This window comes from Apteryx rowi, unplaced genomic scaffold (assembly GCF_003343035.1).
Source record: "Apteryx rowi isolate R43461 unplaced genomic scaffold, aptRow1 scaffold_351, whole genome shotgun sequence".
In the NCBI taxonomy this organism is placed as follows: domain Eukaryota; kingdom Metazoa; phylum Chordata; class Aves; order Apterygiformes; family Apterygidae; genus Apteryx; species Apteryx rowi.
Genome location: NW_020449986.1, coordinates 484,274 through 506,622, shown reverse-complemented (window position 1 = coordinate 506,622; position 22,349 = coordinate 484,274). Strand labels below are relative to the sequence as shown.

At 38.2% G+C, this 22,349-nt stretch overlaps 1 protein-coding gene across 1 annotated transcript; it reads right to left on the bottom strand.

The window, feature by feature from the left end:
- Window positions 1–8,863: 8,863 nt before the first annotated feature.
- On the bottom strand, window positions 8,864–9,865 carry TAAR1 (trace amine associated receptor 1). The gene has a single exon (XM_026072827.1). The coding sequence runs from the start codon at window positions 9,863–9,865 to the stop codon at window positions 8,864–8,866; it is 1,002 nt and encodes a 333-aa protein (XP_025928612.1).
- Between the last annotated feature and the right edge of the window lie 12,484 nt (window positions 9,866–22,349).

Sequence of the window (22,349 nt, the reverse complement as noted above, 5' to 3'; positions counted from 1 at the left end):
ATTTTTCTGAACTAGTACATGAAATCTGATAACTTGAAGCTATTAGAAAATTCATTGCAAATATTTTAAATAAAGCAGTTGAAAGTAAACATAATTTTCTTTTAAATTAACTAAATTACATGAAAATGCCAATTTYATTTTGTGTATTCTGTTGTGTCTAGAATATTTTGTAAAATATGGTGCTTGTATTTTGTATGTATCTTAATGTTAGCCATTTGAAAGTATTAGAAAAAGATGCAGAGAGGAAGAAACTCATCAAGTCACCTCAGTGTGTAAACATGGTATAGGATTTATTTGTCTCTTCAAACTGAGAATGTCAATCTTCTATAAGAGAAATGTTATGCCAGATCACATACCTCAGCTTTCCTGGAGATTTCATGAGCTATAACTAAATTCTGATTGTAAGAGTCACAAAATCAGCTTTCAAAACTCCCATTTCCAAATTATTTGTGATGCTAAACTCACCTTTGGTGGATTATAAAGTACCAACCATCAACATGGATGATGGAAATTGGTTGTAAAAATTAGCATGATAACAAATACTGTCTATTTTCCCTACATATACCCTTGTTTTGTATCATTATAATTCCAGTGACTGAAAAAGGGTGGAGATGGATTCAGTCATCTCCACTGTAACAGACTGTGGTCCAGCTGCCGCGTTTATAAATTAATACACTAATGATTATTTTTAAAGGTCAAAAATTCCCTTCATTTATCTGCCTCATTTCTTTCACCTCTTTTCCTACTCACTTGTTTTGGACTAAAAGTAAATTTAGAAACAGAAGCAGAGATACTCTTCCCCAATTTAACTACCTAAAAGGAACTTTGGAAGCAGCTTGGTCCATCGATTTTTTCCATTAGTTATCRCCCTAAAATGAAGAAAATACAGAAACAGGGCATCAAAAGGCTAAAGAAAGAATGCTAGACAGTCAGTTTTATAGGCTAATCTATCTGTATCTGTTTTGTTGCACAAAACATCAATTAGATTCTTTAAGTAGATATTTTCCTGTTTTGTTATTGTCCTGCAAAAGTGGAATATCTGCAAAAGGCAGACTGCTGCCTTTGAAACTTGGCTCAGATTAATGAAAGGTGGCAAATAATTTTTCTTTTATGACATTACATTTAGGTCTCAGGAGACTTTCAGTTAAAAAATATGTATATAATTTAGGGGTTTACATCTACAGGAGATAAACAAAGCCAAGTGTTTGTATTCCCAAGACCATTAATTTTGTTTGCTCTATTAATTCATTTACCCTCATGTACAGGAGTGCTATTTTGGTGACTTAATCTAGATACAAGTCATATCAAAAAGAGTCTTTAAAAGGAGAGACCAAAGGAAAAGGTGAAATATTGGGGAAGATGTTATGTTTTCTTATCTATTGCAGTGAACAATACATTATAACTTTCATATTTTTGAATAATTACCAGTTTTAATGAAACACAGAATGAAATGTAATCTTCCTAAAGAAGATTACTATCTTGTAATTTAATAAGATGCAACAGCAGTTTCTCTCATGCTGGCTTCATCCACAGATTCCATATCTCACACAGAAAAACTTCCCCATAGATCAATGACAAAGTGACAGATAAACAGAGGTGTTATTATATGACAATTTGTCATCTATTATTGAACAAACTATTATTTATAAAGAAAAAAAAACAGGAAAGGTAGTATTTACTTTCTCACAAGAAAAGACAAAATGAATTCACTATTATCATGAATAAATTGAGTCCTCTGAGGTCAGAGTTGGACAGTCAAACATTTTTAAGATGTTTTGAAGATGCATTACAAGTCCATTGTAAATGATCGCTATCCAGCATAATGCACATGGGATTCTTCCTGAATGCAAAGTACAGTATGTTATAAAAACAGGGCAGAAAACAAACATGGTTTTTCAAATTAACTAAGAGAAAAGTAAGAACATTTAAAGGATTCTACCTTTATGGCAGCTGCTTTAAAGACAGACAAGGAGACTTTCTTTTGGAAGCAAAGTGCAAATCACTGGGATTACCTGAAATAGAAGCACTTATCAGCTCCAAAAAATAGTGAAGTTTTTTTCCATCATGTACAACATGTCTTTCAGATTGGTCAGTATTTTTGAGGCAGACATGTCTAGGAACTTTATTTTCAGATCATCGAGGGAGAGAGATGCAAGCTTCACGCATATGATCTTTTATTAAAACAAGCTATTAAAACATAAATCAATGGAAAAATCAGGCATAGTTATATGAGATATAAAAAAATCTGTGGAAAAATGCTATGCTTCAAATAGCATTACCTTCAAAAAGCAGTGGCCCATGCGCCTCATTACTGGTCCTCCTTCTCTCATAATGGGACAGCCAATGGTGACGGCAGAAGAGTCTGGCAGCTCATCTTTAAGAAATGCGATGTCTGACAGTTGCTAACAAATTCATCGGAACCAAAACCTTTATAAAAGAAACTGTTTAACTGTGTTTCAGTTCATAAAAGCAAGGCTGCTGAAATGACCCAAGAAACTGCCTCTGAGAATTAGTCACATTAGGTACTGCTGTGTAAAGCCAGCATGAGGGGAAAATTGTGTGATAATTATTTTCACTGGCAATAAAATTTAATTTCATTATGGCCTAAGAGTTTCCCTCTTTTGGTACTTTGTCATTTCCATGTTGTTCTTCATTATTCATTGGGAAGAAGTATATTCAATATGAATGTGGTTCAAACAATGCACTGTGAAGCTGAATCCCTCTTTTTGCTTTGGGCTGGCTTCAGCAACGCAGAAGTCACAGCAATAAGAACAAAAGATGAGCTCAAATTTTCTCAAAGAGTTGTTTTCTTCTCTTGGACTGAGAAAGTCCAAAGGGTATAAGACTTACTCTGTCTTCAGTGATCTCTTTTTAACTGACATAGGTATCTTTTAGTCAGTATGCTATTACTACTTAAGGTTTAAGAAGTCTGACTTTTCCCATATCTATGGGAAATTGAATGGGAAAAGTCTAGACATCTAGGAGAGGGTTGTGGGCTTCACTCTAGACAACAACCTCCTAAAAGTACAACAGATTTATATGTTACCACTGCCTAAGTTACCTGTGGATCTGGTTTCTTAGGAAATTATTTTGTTTTAAAAACACTATTGCACAATCATCCCATAGAAATATTTTCAATTGTCTGTGCCCCRGGTTAGATTTAAAATGGCAGCATGAAAGTGAAAATGTCTATTAAAAAAAAACACAAAGAAGGAAGTTAAATTTTCTCCTCCTCTCTTCCTTGTTGAACAGGTATTAATGTAGTTTAGATGACAGAGTAAACAGTGTATACAGGGTGGATGAGTTAATGATTTAAGAAAAGCTTTACGTTTTGCAATATTTACACATTTTAAGAGCTCAATTTTTCTGTTCAATCATTGCACTAACGTACTTTTTAATCTAGCAGTTTAAAGTACTCCATTTTATTGCTGTGACTTCCTTTTGTGGGTACTAGAATTGTATTGCCTGAACAGTCAGTGGCTACTGCTGACCTCCTGTGCATACTGCTCCTTGGCAACAGATGGGAGAGGCCGTGTTGGTCAGCTGCAGATGGGAGTATTGTGCATGATGCCATAGCAGATGCCACACCACAGCTGCAACACAGTGTTGCATCCACCTAAATGTGACCTACAGACAGTAAGGCAGAGGAGACAGGAGGCAGTCAGTGAGTCTTAGCCTTCATGCATGAAACCTGTCAGTTCTGTACAAAGCACGAGAGAAAAGTGATGCTACAAACTGTGTTCAGTGGGAATATTACCATTAACTTCACTAGTGGCAAAATGAACAAACACAGGTTTATGGACAAAAGGATCCTATCATAATATTGGAATAATTGCTTTACAGAAGTTTTCAGAAAAGTTAAAACATATGATTATCATCCACTGGAGAGCCATTTGTTTTGAAAAAGGTAGCCATCTGGGAAGTGTTTAATAAGGCCACTAATTAAATGTGTTGATGAGGAATTAAAMAACACCCTTTGTACTTCATTTACATGATGACACTTTGAAATTGCAGTCAGGTACATTCTGCCTAACTAGGTTTAACTTGTAATCTGATTGGACAACAGTGTGAGGCATTTTGCTTGTGCTCTCCTACTTTATCAAACTGTTGGGTTCAAACAGAGACCCCCGGGCCTCATTAACATGTCTTGTTTGTATGTCACCTTCACAGTGAGAAATAGCTTTTTGCTTCCAGTAGTTAGAACTAATGAAAGAAAGTAACCTGGGACTTCATTAAAGTCACTCTGCCAGAGAAGACAATCTGTAAACAGAAGGCAAGGAGGCTCTTTGGGAAAGTGTAGGTAGTCAGATGCAAGAGGAAAAAGTTATTTCTGAAACTTTCTGAACTGGACCAACCACAAAACCAACTTATGTTGTAGTCATAAGTTAAAAAGAACATGGACAGCTGATTTCTCAGTTTGGATAAAGGTTTTATTTTGATCACCAGTAGTCTGTGTGTGGAGGCCTTTTGTTACTTCAGCAGAGAATAAATATTGGTGGCATCTGGATTCTGTCATGTCCAGTGCCCTGTGCTTAGACTAGCTTGCAGGAGAGTTGCTGGTCTATACAATGAAAATGTCTTCATTTATGTCTTTTCAATTAGACTAAAAAGACTGCAGTGATTTTGTACTGCCACGATGTGGAAATGCTCTCCAAACTTTATCACAGTGTGCATGTGATGGCCGAGGCTCCCCTAGGCCAAGGTCCCTCCTATCTGCCCTTCCTGCTAAGTMACCTCCTCAGTTTAAGCTACAAGCTGCTCATGAGTTTTGACCTGCTTCCCTTCCGATGCGCTGCAGGACAGGATGTCAGGAATAAGCACATGAGCCTCAAGGGATTCCACAATCCACCGTCACACTGCCTTTTTCCAGCTCGAGCTACTCAGACAAACCTTCAATAATAGCTCCTTGGATCACTCCTGAATATACAATCTCATTTTAGGACTCCTATTGCTCAACAACTGGTCCTGAGAAGTTGTCTAAGTGCTAATTCCAGAAAGCTGACCTTCAAAGCAAGTGGTTTTGAAGTTCCAGGATCATTCCAACTTTTCCACGACGTGAGATACATCTATCCTAAGAAATCCTCATCTCTGTTCCCTAAAAATCATATCTAAAATTATCTTAAAATCTATGCTCGTGACAAGAAGATTCCTCTTGGCAGAGAGAGAAAGAACATCTGCAGAGGAAATTAATTTCATTTAAAAATGGATAAACTGGTGAGATAAACCACCCTCTGGAGGYGACTAGTTTTCTGCTGTGAGTATAAAAAGAGTTAGCAATGACAAGAGCAGATGCAGTGCCTAACTTTTACATGTCTAAATTTAGGTTAGATGACTATCAGCCTTCAGGAATGTGGGACTGGGTTTTATAGTTTTAAGTGGATTGCGTTGCACACAGAAGGTCTAGGCACTGGGTGCAGAAGTGTGTGCTCGATTTAAACTATCCTGCAAGCAAGCTGGGTCATACTCTTTCACAAACATCTCCTGGAACCAGAAGAAAATGCCAGAAAGAATGTCATAAAAAATTATGAAAAGAGACTGATCAGTTATGACCTCTAGCAGAGCTAGTTCTTTGGAAATACGGTAGATGTCTCCAGATTTTCAGGAAGATGTTGAATTGTGTAGACACAGGAAATGATTACTCATGAAAGGCAAGACAATCAGATGGGATCGTACTTTTGACGATTAYACAGGCCCTGGGGACTTGCTTTTCAGTTGCCCTAGGCAGAGAAAGATATTTATAATCCTATTACAAAATTGTGAAAGATGACAACACTTTACATAAAAATGAAATGCAAAAAGACAGAGGTTTAGAACATAAGAGTATAAAAGGAAAAGTTGGGGAAAGGTGCATAACATGGTATTTCACATATGTTTGCAAGAGTCACAAACACGAAACTGAAAAGGTTAATAGTTGTAACAACATCTCAGAGAAGATTGCGCTGCTTTTGGAGTTAAAAGTTCTTCAACATAAACAAAAAATTCTCCTTAAAGTGCATTCAGTGGAGGAACAAAGGCCAAAAATGTTCAAGGAAAAGTTTGAAGACAATTTCTAGGCAGTAGAAAAGCTCTCAGCTGAGTACAGCATAGAGCTGAATCTGACTGCTCATTATTTATGCTCAAGAAAAGTTCTCTTCCATCCTAGCAGAGTTTAAAAGTGAAACAGAATAGGCTTATTTCTCTGTGGGTTTTTGGTTTTTTTTTTTCAGAAGTAGGCAAATCAGCAGAATTGGTATACTTCCTGGTCTTTATAAGAAAAAAAGAAATATAACTCGTTATCATACATTGATTTTTAACAATTAAATGCACAAAATGGGAACATTTCCCATTTTCAGTAAGGGAGACATTTTGGATAATAAAGTGGATACATCTGTAGGACTCTACTGAGTGTCCTTGGAAATACAGTGTACCTGTTGTGCACATTCAGTGCCTTTATTGGAAGACTCCAGCTCCTGTTCCCCAGACTGAAATATAGCTTGAATTTTCTCCTTCCCAAATGTTTGGAATATGCAGAAGTTTGAACAGACTCATAAAAGGAAATGCTAAAAACAGTGGGATCAATTTATTTGCCTAAATGACATAGGCATTTAATGCCATTTGCAGTGCCCTGGAGTATTTGAGATATCTGTTTGGGGCTGGCAGACCTGAAATGAGACCTGTGGACACTTATTCTTCCAGGACAGCAGCTGAAGGCTAGGTGGGACACTTTAAGGCATATCAAGTGGCACTAGACACTTATGTTTGAGCAACTGAATGGAGTTCAGGGTGACTTGATGGCCTCATCTGTTCCTACTTAAGGAAAACATGACAGTGCCAACCCATTTGCCCACAAACAGCAAAAGTCTTGCATCTGATGTTGCCACACTGTCTTTGAGGTATTCATCCCAGACAGAGAGCAGATGAGGGGAAAGAAGTAACAGCTCCTTTGACTTCCTGAAGGGACTATGTTAATATACAACAAATTTACTAAATTTCCCTGAAAAGCCTCAGATGGGCAATGTTCCTCTTAGGGAAAGATCACCAAACTTCAAGCCGTAACACTGCCAGAAGAAAGGTATTACCTCCCAACAGCTATGAAACTTTTATTTCAAGAGAGATACAGATTTTCCAAGTGACCACACAATTCACTTCAGAAGTTATTGCTGAACATGAGAAAATGAACTGCATTGGGCCTACCTCACCAGGGATGGAGGAAAAAAAAGCAAGTGGTTAAATTATCAGCTTATTTATCAGAATGATAGAATTTCTGATCTTAACTTTATTTCTGTGAGATAGATAAAGTACTAAAACAGTCATATTATCTTTCACAGTACATTTGCTGATGTGTTTCAGCCATTCCAGCCATTGTTCCCTTTTATGTAATTATGGTGTGTACAAAATTACAGGATTGCAATGAAAAAGTAAAAGAGACAATCGTGAATCCTGATATTTTGCTTGGCTGGAATTAACATCATTCAACTTTTACACTCCTTGTGCTCAGTGCTATACAAACCACAGAAAAGAAAGACAAGATACACAAATAGTGTGCACTTCTCCCAGCAGCATGAATGGAGAGCATCATTTACCACAGAGCATACCTCTTATTTCAACACAGAGTCATCGATTTCTCTCCATAGTCTTTTCTCAGGTACTAGTCCATTCCTAGTACCAGTCCTTAATAGTCTAGCCAGATGTTGCAGGATCAGGCCAGAGAGGTATTATTTCCTTCTGTTTGGTGATATGTTAATTCTAGCAAAACCAGGTCATAGATTAAAAACTGACAACCTCTGTGTCTTCTTCAGCTAATTTTTGATTTACTTACCTGTTCTTTGTGTTCCAGTCTGGGTTTCCTAAGAAGCTGCACACAGATTTGATCTTGACAACCTGCCAATCTAGCTGCCCTCAACCCATAGCATTTTCATGGTGCTTCTGCCATTCCTTCTGGTGCTTCTATATCTGAGCTGCCCCATTCKCCCTCAATTCAGACTAATCTTAGCATTTCTATAATAATTCTCTACTTACTTTCCTCACCAATTGTCATAGCATTGCTATGTCAGACAAAATAACAATATGTCCTAGCCAAAAAAAGTTCTGAAATATGCAAATGGCATATATTTTACACCACAGACTTCATTACCCAAATGCTACAAACATCACTTTCTATCATTGTTAGGTTCAGTATTCCTTTTCAGTATCACTTTTTATTCTGTATGTCATATTTTTGCTTATCTTTGATCTCATTAAACATGTCTTTGATCTCATTAAGCCTCAAAGCCTTTCTTTAAATGACAGACTCATTATTGAAAAGCATTAGTTGAAATGTAAAGAGAAGGATCAACATGACTTCTCTTTTGCTTCGTCTTCCCTCTGTGGAGCGTACTGGTGTACACAGTGGAAGCACTAGCATGGCCTAGTTAGTATAGTGGCCTAATTTGACCACTGAATACATACTGAAGGTGAAGCACATAACTTAAAAGTTTTGGTTTATCATTCAAAAACATATAGAAATTCAAAAGGAAAGGCTTTTCTGCTCTTTCTAGAGGACAGCAAATAAATATAAACATTGTAATATAACCACATCTTTCTCAAAAAAGAAAAAAATTAATCTGTTATATCAGAATCATCCCTTTATTAGCTGCTGTAAAGTTTTTTAAACTGAAGTCTTGCTCTCTTATGTATTATAAATAATTGTAACCAAAGCACCACATTCAATTCCCRATCTGTATTGAAGGAAGATTTAAGACACAATAGTCGGTTATCTACTTGAACCAAATTTGATAAGTGAATAAACAAATAGGTCTTGTTTCCCTCATTTTCAGCTGTTATTTCAAGTACTTCAGCCTTCAGGCAAAAATTCAGACAAATGAATCCAGACATTTGAAGCATGTTACTCTAGAAATAATTGAGTCCTGGAAGAGTCTTGTTTAAAAACTTTTCCAAACAGAACCATCCTTAATGCCCTGCGAAAACAAATGTAAAAAAATGCATAAACAATTGGATTAAACGTAGAATTTAAATAACCAAACCAAACCAAAGCATCAATGAGAATAGGAGGTGTCACGTAATTCATAAATGGATTGGTTGCTGTAAAGAAGAAGAATGGACTCCAGCATATGAGAAATACTCCCATCACTATGCCTAGTGTCTTTGCAGCTTTCCTTTCTCTGCAGCATGAAATGTGGTGCTTCATTTCAAATTGTATCTTTTTTTGGCTAATGGCATCAATGGATCTTGCTTGCCTCTTGGCTATAGAGTATATTTTCCTATAGATGTACATCATAACAAATCCAGGAATGTAAAAAGACACCATGGAGGCCACAACACCTGAAGTTTCACTAAAAAAAACAAAGCATCCTCCTGCACAATGGATGTGATTATAAATCTCTTCTGCCCCTCTCAGGTTCAGCTCTAGAAAGATCATCCCAAAAGCAAAAGCCGCAGGAACAGTCCAACTTATGAATATCATGACCAGGATGACAAAAGTATTTATCTTTGATTTGTATCTCAGAGGATCACAAACAGCATAGTAACGATCAACAGATATAAAGGAGAGATGGAAGATGGAAGCTGTGCTCAGCATAATGTCCATGCTCGTGTGGATCTTGCAAAAGAACTTCCCAAAATACCAGCAGTGCTCAACAGAGCGCACCATGCTGTAAGGCATGATGAAGAATCCCAGCAAAAAGTCAACTGTAGCCATGGAAAGTATCAGGAAATTGGTAGGTGTATGGAGCTGCTTGAAATGTGATATTGAGATGATAACTGTCAGATTTCCAACCACTGTGGCCAGAATAATGAAAGCCATGACGATATACATGGAAATGCGGATACTGTTTGACCAGGTGCTTTTTATGCAAGAGCCATTTACGGATTCACAACACAGCTGCATCCTTCCTGAGAGCTCAGATCCATTTAAGTATACAGGATATGTCATGGATACTGGTTGTCCTAATGCTGAGATACATTTACAGCTGTTTATTTCTTTCTTTGGTGAAAGTACTGCACAAGGAACTGCAAGCAGAAAAAAAAAATCATAAATACCTATTAATTAAGGATGAAGCTATTTTGTAATTACACTTTTAACAGAATTACACTATTATCATTAGACTGCCTTAAAGTAGGAATCTCATTTGACCAAATAAGCTGTATAATGGGAAGTCCTCACACCAGAACAGCAGTAGCTCCCAGAGACCTACACTGGGGGATGTCTTGTCTATCAGGGAGATGGGAAACTCTGCCCAAATTTCTTCTTTTAAGCTTTGTTTTTTCGTTGTTTTTCTAAACAGTCCTACTCTCCTTCTGCAAAATTAACCTGAATCCTGCAGCTCCCACTTTAGTCATGAAAATCAGTAATTTTCATTTCTGAAGCTCATTTTATTGATTTGATATATAAATCTAAGGTCTACAAGTCTAAAACGGAAAGTAAAAAAAAAAAGTAACTGACAATACATGGAGAACAAGAAAGTTTGCGGGAAGCTTCACCTTTATCAAAACACAGTCTGTGTTCTGCAACTCACTGACTCAAGGATCACCCCCTCCTCATCCTGCTGCTACATTGACGGCCAAACTGCTGACACTACTTCTCAAAATCCTTCTCWTTCCTCCCAGCTGGGATCAGGAAAGGGAGCAGAAAGCAGTAAGTACATAGGTGTGTTCARTCTAGGAAGATTGGATAAACTGAGAGTGTGGATCTTTCTTTTCCCTATTTCCCAGTTCCCGCTGGAGACTTCAGCTACTCTGAGATGAGCAATTCATTGAAATGAGCAAAGCTACCTCAGGACACTGCTTTGGATGCACAGGAAAGAAATTCAATGCCCTTAGGTTCTTTACCTTCTTCTCTGTAGTATAATCAAGAGTTCAGATATTGTCCTGGTTTTCCTCAGTAGCATATGAGGCTCATACTTGCCATCTCTGTGTGGTCTCTGTGTTTTCTTCCTAGAAGGCAATAAGGCAATCTGTCCTCTTTGATGTGTCTGAGTATGGCACCTTTCCTCTTTGGGAGCAAACAGCAAATACACAGTATATACCTGCACGCCCTCAAGGTGACTATAGGGTAAGTGCCTATTAGAGGAGCCTAGTATTTAAGCACAAGGGAGACCTGGGTTTTATTTCCATGTCAGCCAGCCCAGTGACATTGAGCAAGTCATTTTATGACCGTGGCTGACTTTGTTTATTACTACTTCAGAGGTAAGATAAAGATCTTAATGGTAGGGTGACTTGAGATCTGTGAGATGAGAAGTGTTATAAAAAAATCATTATAAGTGCATGGTTTTATTCTGCAAATTGATTTATACAGAATTCAACTGATTTTATGCAGATCCATAAAATAGGTACCTGTTTCCATCATCAATGAAGGGAAGGAAGAATAGTAGGATGACATATATATTCATATGTTTTAGAATAATATATTTGTATTTTTATGTGTGTATATATAGATAGACAGATGACAGACATCTATATTAAAAGAAACACTAATCTATAAACACTATCCAACCCTAAACCCCCAAACCCTAGTAAAACAAAGAATCCCACTTTACATTCTTCTTCTCTAGGAAGTAGATGAAAGAACAGAAAGCATATAAGCAATATTAGCTATATTATGTTTTTACTCAGTTAAGTGTGAGTAGTAGAACCTATATAGGGAAGGCTAATCCTGAAATGTACAGGTAGGAAAGGTAGTATCAGTTTAGGGTTTTATGCTGGTCTCTATTCCATACAGAAGTTACTTCCTCCTATAGCATGTAAATTATAAGTAATTTTACTCAGTCCATCAAAATCTCTGGGTTTTGTCCGGAGTCAGGAGCTCTATCCAGGAAAACAGTCATAACTGGTATAAACTCCCCTCTCATCTCTGTTGGCACATATCACTTCATATAGTGAAAACAACCCAGACAGAGCAGGCCTAGTACAGTGTAACTAGGAAAAATAATCCTATCACAGTGCATAGCTAGTGTAGGAAATGGATTGTGGTAGTCTTTTGAAAATCTGTTGCTATTTTGTAAAACTGATTTTTAAAACACTGAGCTTCAGTTATTTAGAAGTAGCTGGGTGTCTATGGTACAACTGAGTTTAGTGGAGGATATGCATCCAACTGAGACACCTTTACACACATGAGACTCAGCAGTTGTCTTCATGCTAAGACTGCTAAGGACCAGCCAGGTACATCGCTTCACTATCCCTTCAGAAGTGGTATTTATATGACACCTCTCACATTGCATTTTCTGTTACAGAAGGCAATGGCTGGTCCATGAAAAGAGTGATTTATACACACCCATCCACTACTGAAGAAAACTGAATAGTTTCAGAGCTCTGTTGCAAGGCTTCTCTTGAAAGGTTTTTCTGTCATGTTTTATCACAGCGCTGGACTTTTTGCTGGAATCACAGTGAAGACTCGTTTCAGCTATGCAACCAAAGGAACATGTTTCCGTGGATGAAACTTAGAGGCTTTTTGATTTTGTTTTTCATTATAATGAAGAGGCATTTCTCTAAAAAGGAGTTAGTGAAATCCTAATGAATAAACTATAACTTGGATTCAATCCTGGAAATAGTTACAACTGTAGTAGTCTGTCTTCATGTTAACAGTCCTCTTGAACTTATCTGGATAAGAAACCTTTTAAGGATAGCAGATGAAAATGTATGTGTAAAATCAGAGACATCTTTCTTCTGAACAGGCTTGATACAATCTGATTTCAGAGACACTAGACCACATCCATATTTAAAAACATTCCACACTGGACAACAGACTTTTCTGCAAAGGCTTTGGGAAGAAGTGGAAAGTTAATCCTCAGTTCTGGATCTGAAGCTTGGGGATGGGACCAAAGCTGGTGCCTCAGGACACCCTCACTCTTGTACATGAGGGAGCCCAGCTAAAGCGTGTCCTCTGCTGTGCACAGGGCTGACTCTTACAGCCCATTCTGGGCTGTCTGTCCTAGTGTAGCTATTCTACGTTGTGCAATATACTTAAAATCTGTGTTGGAGCAGGGGCTGAAACCAGGCGGCAGCTCAGCAAGAGTCATTCTATTTTTTCAGTCCCACGGATAACACCTTGCCCTGAGACACCTTGCCATGACTGTCCTACACGGGCAAGCCTTCTTCGAAGCCTGCAAAGGCTTCGAAGAGCAGGCTGCCAAACGAGGAGCTGGTATTTGGGGCTGAGGCTTTCTCAATTCCTGCTGGAGGAGGAGACCCGAGCTCCGGCAAAGAGGCTACTCCATGTGTTGGCTGCCTAGGGGAGGTCGGGGTGCCTGGAGGTCTCTCCACTGCTGTGGGGTCCCTGCTGAACCTCTCAGCCAGCCTGACCATGGCCGCGGTGACAGACTCCTCTTGGGAGCTTAGCAACACCAAAAAGTTTCCACTAGCCCTTGTTTTTTAGGTACTGTCTGGCAAAATCAAGTCTTCTGTAAGGTTCTCATAGGCTCTAGCTATAAGTAAAGATAGAAGGAAAAATTCTAGGAATAAAAAGAAACTTCTCTGACCCTTTACTGCCAAAATATACTGGAAGAGCATGACTGCTCTGAAGATTTAGCTGCTGTTGAAGCAAGTAACTTTTCTGTCTGGTTTTAGTTTATTTCAGTGCTAATAGTTTATCATCGTTATATGTAATTATTATGTTAATACTGTTTTTAGCTAAGGCACAGTCTTGACTCCTTTATATTAACAGTAAACACTGGCCTGAGCCCTGGAATGTTAGATGTAAACTGTCTTTATGCTACAAAGACACATTCCAAAGTGCATTTGATAATTTTTTGGGTTGCTCTTTCTGTTTAAACATGAGAATTTTTCATCTCAAATATTAAAGGACAAAGTGTCCTCAAGACCTTAAAAGTCTTCCCTTTTAAAAAAATGAAGAGCAAATAACAGTCTTGAAAGATAAAAAAATATGAAATATAAGCAATATTTACCAGTGTCTTCTTTCTCCTTAATATTTGTAATAACCGAGAGTAACTAACCCTCATCCAGTCCATAGAAGACACAATAGCGGAATATAATAGWAAAATGATTTTTTTTAATTTTACACCAAAGACAGAAATCTGAATCTGAAATGTATCCAGTTACAGAAGGAAGGATGGAGAATATTCTTATTCAAGGAATCACATTTTTAAGAGATAAATGCAATATACTGTCATTTCAGAATGCTACTTCTTTTTTTTTCTGTATCATTGAAATAACAGTTTTGTAACAGAAGAATATTTCTTATTCTCTAATGATTGTCCTAGCATGATTTTGTGCCCTATTAGTTCCCACCTAGACAATGGTCCAGGCAGTAATACCCAGAAAATTCCCTGTAATGAGTTGATTACTATTACCGTTTGACAAACAACTGAATTCTCCTGGGATTTTCAGATTTCAGATTCTTTGTGGATGTAGTACTGTTATTGCTGCTACCTATCTTTTATTTCCATCACAACAGCAACCTACAGCAACCACAAAAGCAGCTATCCCTTGAGAGTTCAGAAAATGGCATTGAGCAGTTACTCACACGATATGAACAGCTGGGTTTTGTTATGGTTGGTGTGCGATTTTGGCAGTATCCTGCTCCCCCTTCAGTCATAGGAGCTAGTCAAAGGCACATGAGTGGGAAGTTTGCGCTGCAGTGGGCAGTGCGGAGCGTTAATAGTCATGGATTGCTGGAGCCTGATCCCACCAGATGCAGAATTCACTGCACAGGAGGATGCTTAGCACCTCATAAAACTCTTAGAAGAAAAGTGTGCTTTGGGTACCGTTCATGTCCTGTAAACTTAGCAGTGCAAAAGTGTTGCAACTGTTGTAATTAGTCCTGGGGACAAATAGGTGCCCTGAAACATCCCATGTCATGGTAACTTACCGGGGCGCCTCCAGCTCCTGGCCTAGCAGGGGGGACTGGAAAACCCCCTCAAACTGGACACTGAACTTTCAAATGTCAAACCCCACTCTTTGCTTATTTCCCTTTTAAACTATATCTGAATTACTAAGAAGTTAACTTTTTAAGGAGTCTTTCAAATAATGATCTGCTTTTGAAAACCCCCAGGGTCTAGCTGAGTTGAGGCATACAGAGTTTGGGTTCAATATCTGGAGGAACTTCTCTTTACTCTTCAGCCACACAAAATTGTCTTTAATGCACTTCTTAACATATTGTTGATTTTGCTTCCACTTATCAAGGTTTTTGTCTGCCTTGAGGATTCATTTTAAATATTCTTATCTCTTGCCAACTATATATCACTGAAGGGTAAATTGGCTTTATTTTCCAAAAATGGCATAAACTGAAACTACATAACTAAAATATTGAGCACTACTAAGCCCAGGAGCTATTCCGCTGAAAGTGCACTACTTTGGTGAGAAGTAGAGCCATGACATATATATCTCATTCCAAATTTACCCCCCTCCTTTCCCTGAAAAAAAAGAAAAAATCTAGGTTTTGACTCAGGCCTATTGTATTTTCCTAATGATTATTAGACCTGGGTAAAACAATGATGAGAAATAACCTTTTCATTGTCTTAACTGGAAATACCTGTGAAAATATATTGTTTTTCTCACACTTATTCTTCACGTGAATAATCTTGTTCTGTAGGTTATTTGCAAGCAGTTGTTTTCAATATTAAAAATTGAAATTATATTCAATATTTCAACATTAAAATACCAACAGTCCTTGAGCAGACATAGCGATCACATGATATTATTTCTGTTGATTAAATTATTGAAACTCATAGTACAAATCTTCTCTTGTTACTGCCTAGGATTTCTTGTTCAGAAATCAGCTCTATGAATAGTCTGCCCCATCACCTAGACTGCACAGTAGCACATCCTTTCTGTGAGCATCACTTTTGCAAAAGCATTTCATAAAACAATTCAAGTACTTAGCAGGCAGTATTCATTGCTGCAAGATATAGTTTTTCTCTAATTAATAGAAAAATAGTATTACTGTGAAAAACAGAGAACATTACCCTATGCTATTCTGTAACTATCATTATGGCATAATACAATTGTTTATATTAGAAAAATACTGACACAGTAATTCAGCCGGTGCCAGTATAACCCACTCACTTTGGAACTTTGTTGTGTCTGTTTATTCCAGACAGAATGTAAAAGAATCATTTATTTTTTCGCAAACGAAGGTGCCTCCAAGATGCACACTCAGCAATACAGGGCACATGGAATCCAAATGTATTTATTGACTGTTTGGGGTGCCTTTTGCTTCTCCTTTTTCTGCCTGCTAATCTTTAACACCACCTCTGCTCATTTCTACTTTGCTGTAATTATCACATTTCATATATTATTTCCTTCAGCTTCCGTCAATCTGTTCATGTTTATTTTCCTGCCTATTATTCTTTCTTTCAAATCATATACACCAAAGATAGAGAAAGTACAAAATAAAGCCAGCTGGAATTTTATTGGCTCATATTGCCAACTTTCACAGCAGAAAAACTTACTCCCTTTTTAAGTGCATATATTGGACATAAGTTTTAAAATGTTAAGTTCGTTCAGATTGTAAATGTGTCACATACTAAAGATTTTGAGCTTCATTTGTTTCATATATAAAGAAATTACACAAATATTGTAAAACAGAATATGAAGCCAACTGAAAAGAATTAAGGTACTATTTCTAGTTTTCTTTTCTGTTTAAAAGATGAATAACCACTATTGCTCTCTGACAGTAAAACTGTTTAGCCTAAAAAAATTTCATGTCCCCTAGAAATTGTTTTTCTTGAAAAAAAAMCTTACTTTCAGGGCTTTTTTTTTTTTTAAACAGAAAGAAGAAACTCAAATCAAAAAGCAGCAAACTGAGATCAAGTATGTGGCTTTGCATGAAAATTGAAGCAAAATAAATCAAAACTCATGTGGCAAGCTCTCCAGATGAACTGGAGACTGAAAGATGCTTTCAAAAGAAAAGCAGAACTCTCCCTTTCCATAATTAATTACAAAAAAATGGATTTTACATTAATTAAAAATCAATGAAGCATACTTTTTAAATCCTCTCTTCCTACCTTTTTCTCCTCACACTGCATAGAAGTCTGCTTTTGATGCTCACTTGCTTTCTGCTCATTCAGTGGCATTCTTTACTTTTAAAGAACTCCTCAAAAGGCAGCTGAGTCTCTTCGCCATCATAACAGTCCTGGGCAACATACATTTTGAGAGGACAGGCACTTAATCCACAGCCAGAGCAGCCTGCAAAGCTCGCAGCATATTGCTCAAGGATGCTGGATGTAATGAATAACTTCTTTGCCTTTTGTCTCAGGAACAGCTGTTAATGTGAACAGTAGCTTAAGCTGTTTATTTTGTTAGCCACTTAAGAACAAAATTATGGCTGCAACACTGCTATTTGTTTAACAGGTCTTATTTATAGGTAAATTGAATTCATTTGAAGTAGGTTTATCTGTTTAATTAAACCTTGTGGTCACATTGTGAGCAGTCCAAGATTATCCAGGAACAGAACAAAAACAGCCGTGCAGTCTCCCTTCCGTAAGCTTCTAAAATGTAACAAAATACATAAGTATAGGTAGCAAGTAAGTGTTCCTTGAAAAGGTGTATTGTGTACAGAGTGACATGATGTGCTTTTATGAGCCTAGTTCTGCTTACTCTGCTGAACAAACAGGTTTAATCTAACAGTCTAATCTGTTAACAGCTATTTGCAAAATACAGCTACTAAAAAGGTGTTTAAAGTAAACATCTGCTATTGGCTGTATTGCAGTCACTGATGAGGAGCATTAATTTCCTGCTCTACGAAGGACCACTCAACCTTTTAAAATGGTGATGCTGCTGAACATCATAGACTGTTAATACGGTGGGCATCAGCTAAAGTCCAGTTCTGCCAGGTGCCTCAGGGACATATGGAATGAAGCAGGCTGAGATACCACTTCTTGCAAACTATGCTGCATGGCCTGGGTTAGCTGCTTCATTGTACTATGTGCACACAAATCTAAATGAATGCCAAAAAAATTGGTTCCTTTAATTTTCTTGCAGCTGCATTCATAAAGGCATTTGGAGTTGCAGTGCAAAGGCTCTCCTCGCTATGGAAGGGGAGCTTGCCAACGGAAACCAGCAGGCAGAGCGAGAACTTGCCGAAGATAGTCAACAAGGTATCTCAAAGAAGAGAGTCAGGTCCAATTGCTCAGAGCTGGAGAAGTACTCAAATATTGGTCTCTGAGAAAGGCCTTCACCCTTTCATAGCTGGGATCTGTTCCTGGACCCAGACACTTCTCTTCAAGAAGTGAAGATTTAGGCCTTGATAATTACCATCTTTACAGAAAGGTAAAATTTAGGGGATTGAGTCTATGTTGCCTTACTCTGTACCAGACTCAGTGWTATACAGAAGTCTGGCTGTCAGCTCATTATGGTGATTTAGTCATAGGATATGCACACATGTACACATACACTGCTCTCCTGCTGTGGCCTCTCCTTCGAGCAACACGGTGGTCAAATCTCAAGAAGATAATATGGAAAGCCAGCACTGCTCAAATTGCTTGTTTCAGAAGCAGCTAACTGGCAGTGATCTGCTAAATCTCTCTCTGTTTTCGCACCCTTTGGGTTTTAAGTGTTACCAAAATCAAGGCAGACAGGCTGTAAAGCCTTTTCATGCTCCAAACAGTTCTTCTCCTCTGACAGCAGGCAGGCAGCTACAACTTGCTGGGTTTTTGCTCTGCCTCCATTCACTACCAGATTTTGGGTCCAGTCAGTAAGCATTTCCCTCCAATTTCAGTAAAATATAGATGCCATTCTTCCTCTTACATATTTTTCCAGTAAGAAACTTGCTTTTTTTTTAGTGTTTAAAACTGCTCAGGACTTTGGAAAGGTTAGGAGTCCTAAAGGAGATGAAACAAAATGAAAAGGAAGAAATCAAATCTGGATGATCAAAATGATGTATTGAAGGGTTGTTAAATTTATCAGATGGCTGTCATGACAGTCATATCTTCTCCCCCCATACAGTGTAGTTATTATTGGAATATGCTGGAAGAGGGGAAGTTCAAATAATAAACCTGAGAACAGCAATTTCTAGTGTAGATCCACTGTGGAAAGGCCATGTTTGTTTTCAAGCTGACTACTGGTAAAAGTCAGATACTTTAAAATATTTAAATGCATTRTAAAAATAAAGATACTGAGAAAGGGACCTGGTCGCATTAAAGGTGAATTTTGCCATTGACTTCAGTGTAGCTAGGCTGTCATCTTGACTTCATCGCTAGAGAAGAAAAGACTCATTCTCCAGGCCACTCACATCTGTAAGGGTGACAAGCCTTCCTGCTTTGACTAAAATCTTCCTGTAGCCAAGGGCTGCAAAATACTTACCACATATTTCAGAAAGCAGAGAGGAGCAAGTGTGCTGGGGCTGGTTCATGAACGTGACTCCCCAGAACCCTCCCTTCCCATGGCAGGGTTGGGCAGGATGGAGAAGAGCTGGCACCTTCAGTGACCCCATTGCACTGGCCTCAGGAGCCCCATCTGGGTCCCTTCCTGGTATAATTCAGTTTTTCCAGCAGCACGAGGCTGGCAGAGCTTCACTAACCTGAGTTGCTGAGAAGCCCCAGGGAGCTATGCAAGCACTGTAGCATTATATGATGCTGCATGTTCTTCTGCTCCCTGTGACAAAGACCTCAAAGACTCGTTAGGAGATGATACCAGTCTTTCAACAAGCTATTGACTATGGACTGGTTAATGAGTGTTTCAGATCCATACTAGTAATGACCTCGAGCAGGTCAAGCCAGGGTACCTGAACATGGTAGGGAAGAACTGGAGCCAGATGGTCAGAGAAAGTCCCAGCTGGTCCGATCTGTCCCTGGGCTTGGTCACAGGGCAGTGAACAACAGACAGGCTGGCAAAGAGCAGAAAGTGTTTTCCCCAAGCGCACTCTGGGCCAGCACAACAAGGGAAAAAAAAGTGAACTGTAACACTTTGCAGAACTCCTTCTCCTAACCAGCAAAAGACTTTGTATTTCGTACATTAGACCATAGAGGAGTTACTGTGAACAAAGCAAGATATTTCTGGATAGACTATTTTTGCATATGCTCTTCACTCTTCTGCCAAATACCAACCCAAGGGCATAGCATTTAGCACTCATTATCTCTGACTACACCAGCTTGTACTGAGTAACTGATAAACATTGAAAACTGAAGCATATTGGCCATGGAAGAAACTCACAATAGACCAGGAGGAAGCTGCAAGTTAAAGTATGGGAAGAGCCAGAATTTATAGGATAGTTAGTGAAATGAAGGTAAAGATGCAAATTTTAAAATACTAAGATAATTTAGTATTTCAGCAGCCCAAATTGTCAATTAATTTAGAGCAACAGTGGACACTTTAGTGATTAGCTTTCATGCTATTGGTGCAGCACCTTCAAATAGGCATCTTCTTGCTGCTTTAATCTGACATGAATCATGACAATAGTCTCAAAGCTGATATTTATAATATCAAAGAGAAATACCTCTAGCTGTATTTTTGGAATACCTCAGAGCACTTATGAATAGTCAGTATTCAATAGTCTTTTGAGTCAGTAATATTACAGTAAAATAGTTGCACATCAAAATTTGAAGTAAAGACTTGTCTACATAATTGATTCTGTGGCTTTTCTTTTCTGTGGCTTTTCTTTTCTGCAAGATTTATATTTCTGCAATAATTAGTCTGCAGATTTCTGAAAAGGAGAAAACCAAGAAAACTTTTCTGACCCATATCTTGGGTCACTTACACTTTTTTGTTTTCTAAGCATGAAATTATTAACTTGGAAAACAGCACTGTGGGGAAATGGCACTTTTGCCAGACTTCAAACCCATCTGAACAATGTGTTCAGAAATGGTTCTGTCCTTCTTAGGAAAGACTGTGAAAGACACTGGAAAAGGGAAGGAATGAAAGAGGATGAGAGAATGAGAATTATTATGAAGAAAAAAGTAAAAGGTAGGACAGCACTGATTTCTACCATGATTCTATTAACTTATATTTCCATGGGTACAGTTTGGTCATTTTGCAGAGAATATCATTTATGGTATCTATCAGACAGATGAAAGTTTTTCATTTTCATATGGTTCATTTTAAAAATGGGTCTTTCCAAGGGAAATCATAGATTTAAAATTAGTAAAGGCTCTAATATGGCCCCATGGTTGGATGGGAGTTTTAAAAATACTTAACTCCGCACGCCATTTATGCAGTCCTCAGAAAAAAGGCACAGCATACAAAAAATTATCTTCTTATGTCTCCATTCAGATATTTCAATCTCATGGAATGTGAGTCTGATGTGCATTCAAGGGAAAATGCACAAATTCCCATTGAACGACTCATTCAAAATATATATTTCACTGTATGGGTTAAAGAAGATGTGCCRACTGCTACTCCACAGCTGAAAACCTGGTGTAATGCCACTGAAGTTAATCTGAAATTACTCCAGATGTATACCAGAGGAATGGAGAGAAGAATGGATGAGTTCATTGACCTCTAGACCTTTTCCCACGGTTTATATTCTTATATTTCAGTGCAAACCACTGCTTCCTCTTGTCAAGCAAATATAGCTGTTTATATAGAGAAATGCTATGTTTATGCTCTTTCTGCAAGTGCARTATTTTGGATCATGACTGTAAATCCAGGGGGGGGGAAATCTAAATGCAATCTTCTGAAACACGCAGGGGAATAAGCAATTTGAGTAAAAAAGATTTTCACAGCAAAGCAAAACCACATCCATCAAAACCCAAGAAATTATCTTTGTACTATTTAATTGCCATGCTAGGTAATGTAGTAATGTGGTTTATTGCCTCCACTCACTAGCCAAAGCTTCTCCCACTGCCGCCGGTGTCGAGGCTGCCAGGAGCAGACCCTTGGCTCCTTCACCAGAAGGAGTAGTGAGTGTTGGCTGGTGGCGGCAGTGCACACGGTGGGACAGAGGTGCTGCTGGTGGCATGCCAGTGCACCCGCCATTCCCATGGAAGTAAAGAGGGGTCAGGGCTCCCACAGTTTAGGATGGTGGCCAGTTTGTGGGCATTCAGTGGCATCCAATCACCACCTCAAACACAAAAGCAAACAAGGAGGGGGAAGAAGGTAAGGAGCAAGCATGTACGATCCAAGCTACATCATTGTATGGCTCTGGAAAAATCCCACAGAAAGTAAAGCTTTACACTGAATTCATAGCTGTGCCTGAAAAGAGAGTTTTGCCTCTAGCTATGCTTCTCATTCTGGTATTGGGACTGAACAGCTTTTTGCATGATCTTCTCAGCCACCACCAAAGCCTTATTGCTGTTAGAGGTATGTTACAAAATGGACACAGTGCTTATTGCAGAATAACAACTATTATCTTAAGGTCTAACCATGGAATATACATCTTGGAAGCAAAATACTTTCCTAAGCTAGCATATTAGCAACTAACCTTATTTCAAAATGCATGACATGGAAACTTACTGTACCTTGTCAGGAGTTATTTCCTCTTA

Bases quoted from the DNA above. Each gene is read 5' to 3' on its own strand.
- TAAR1 (XM_026072827.1), bottom strand. From the start codon at position 9,865: ATGCAGCTGTGTTGTGAATCCGTAAATGGCTCTTGCATAAAAAGCACC.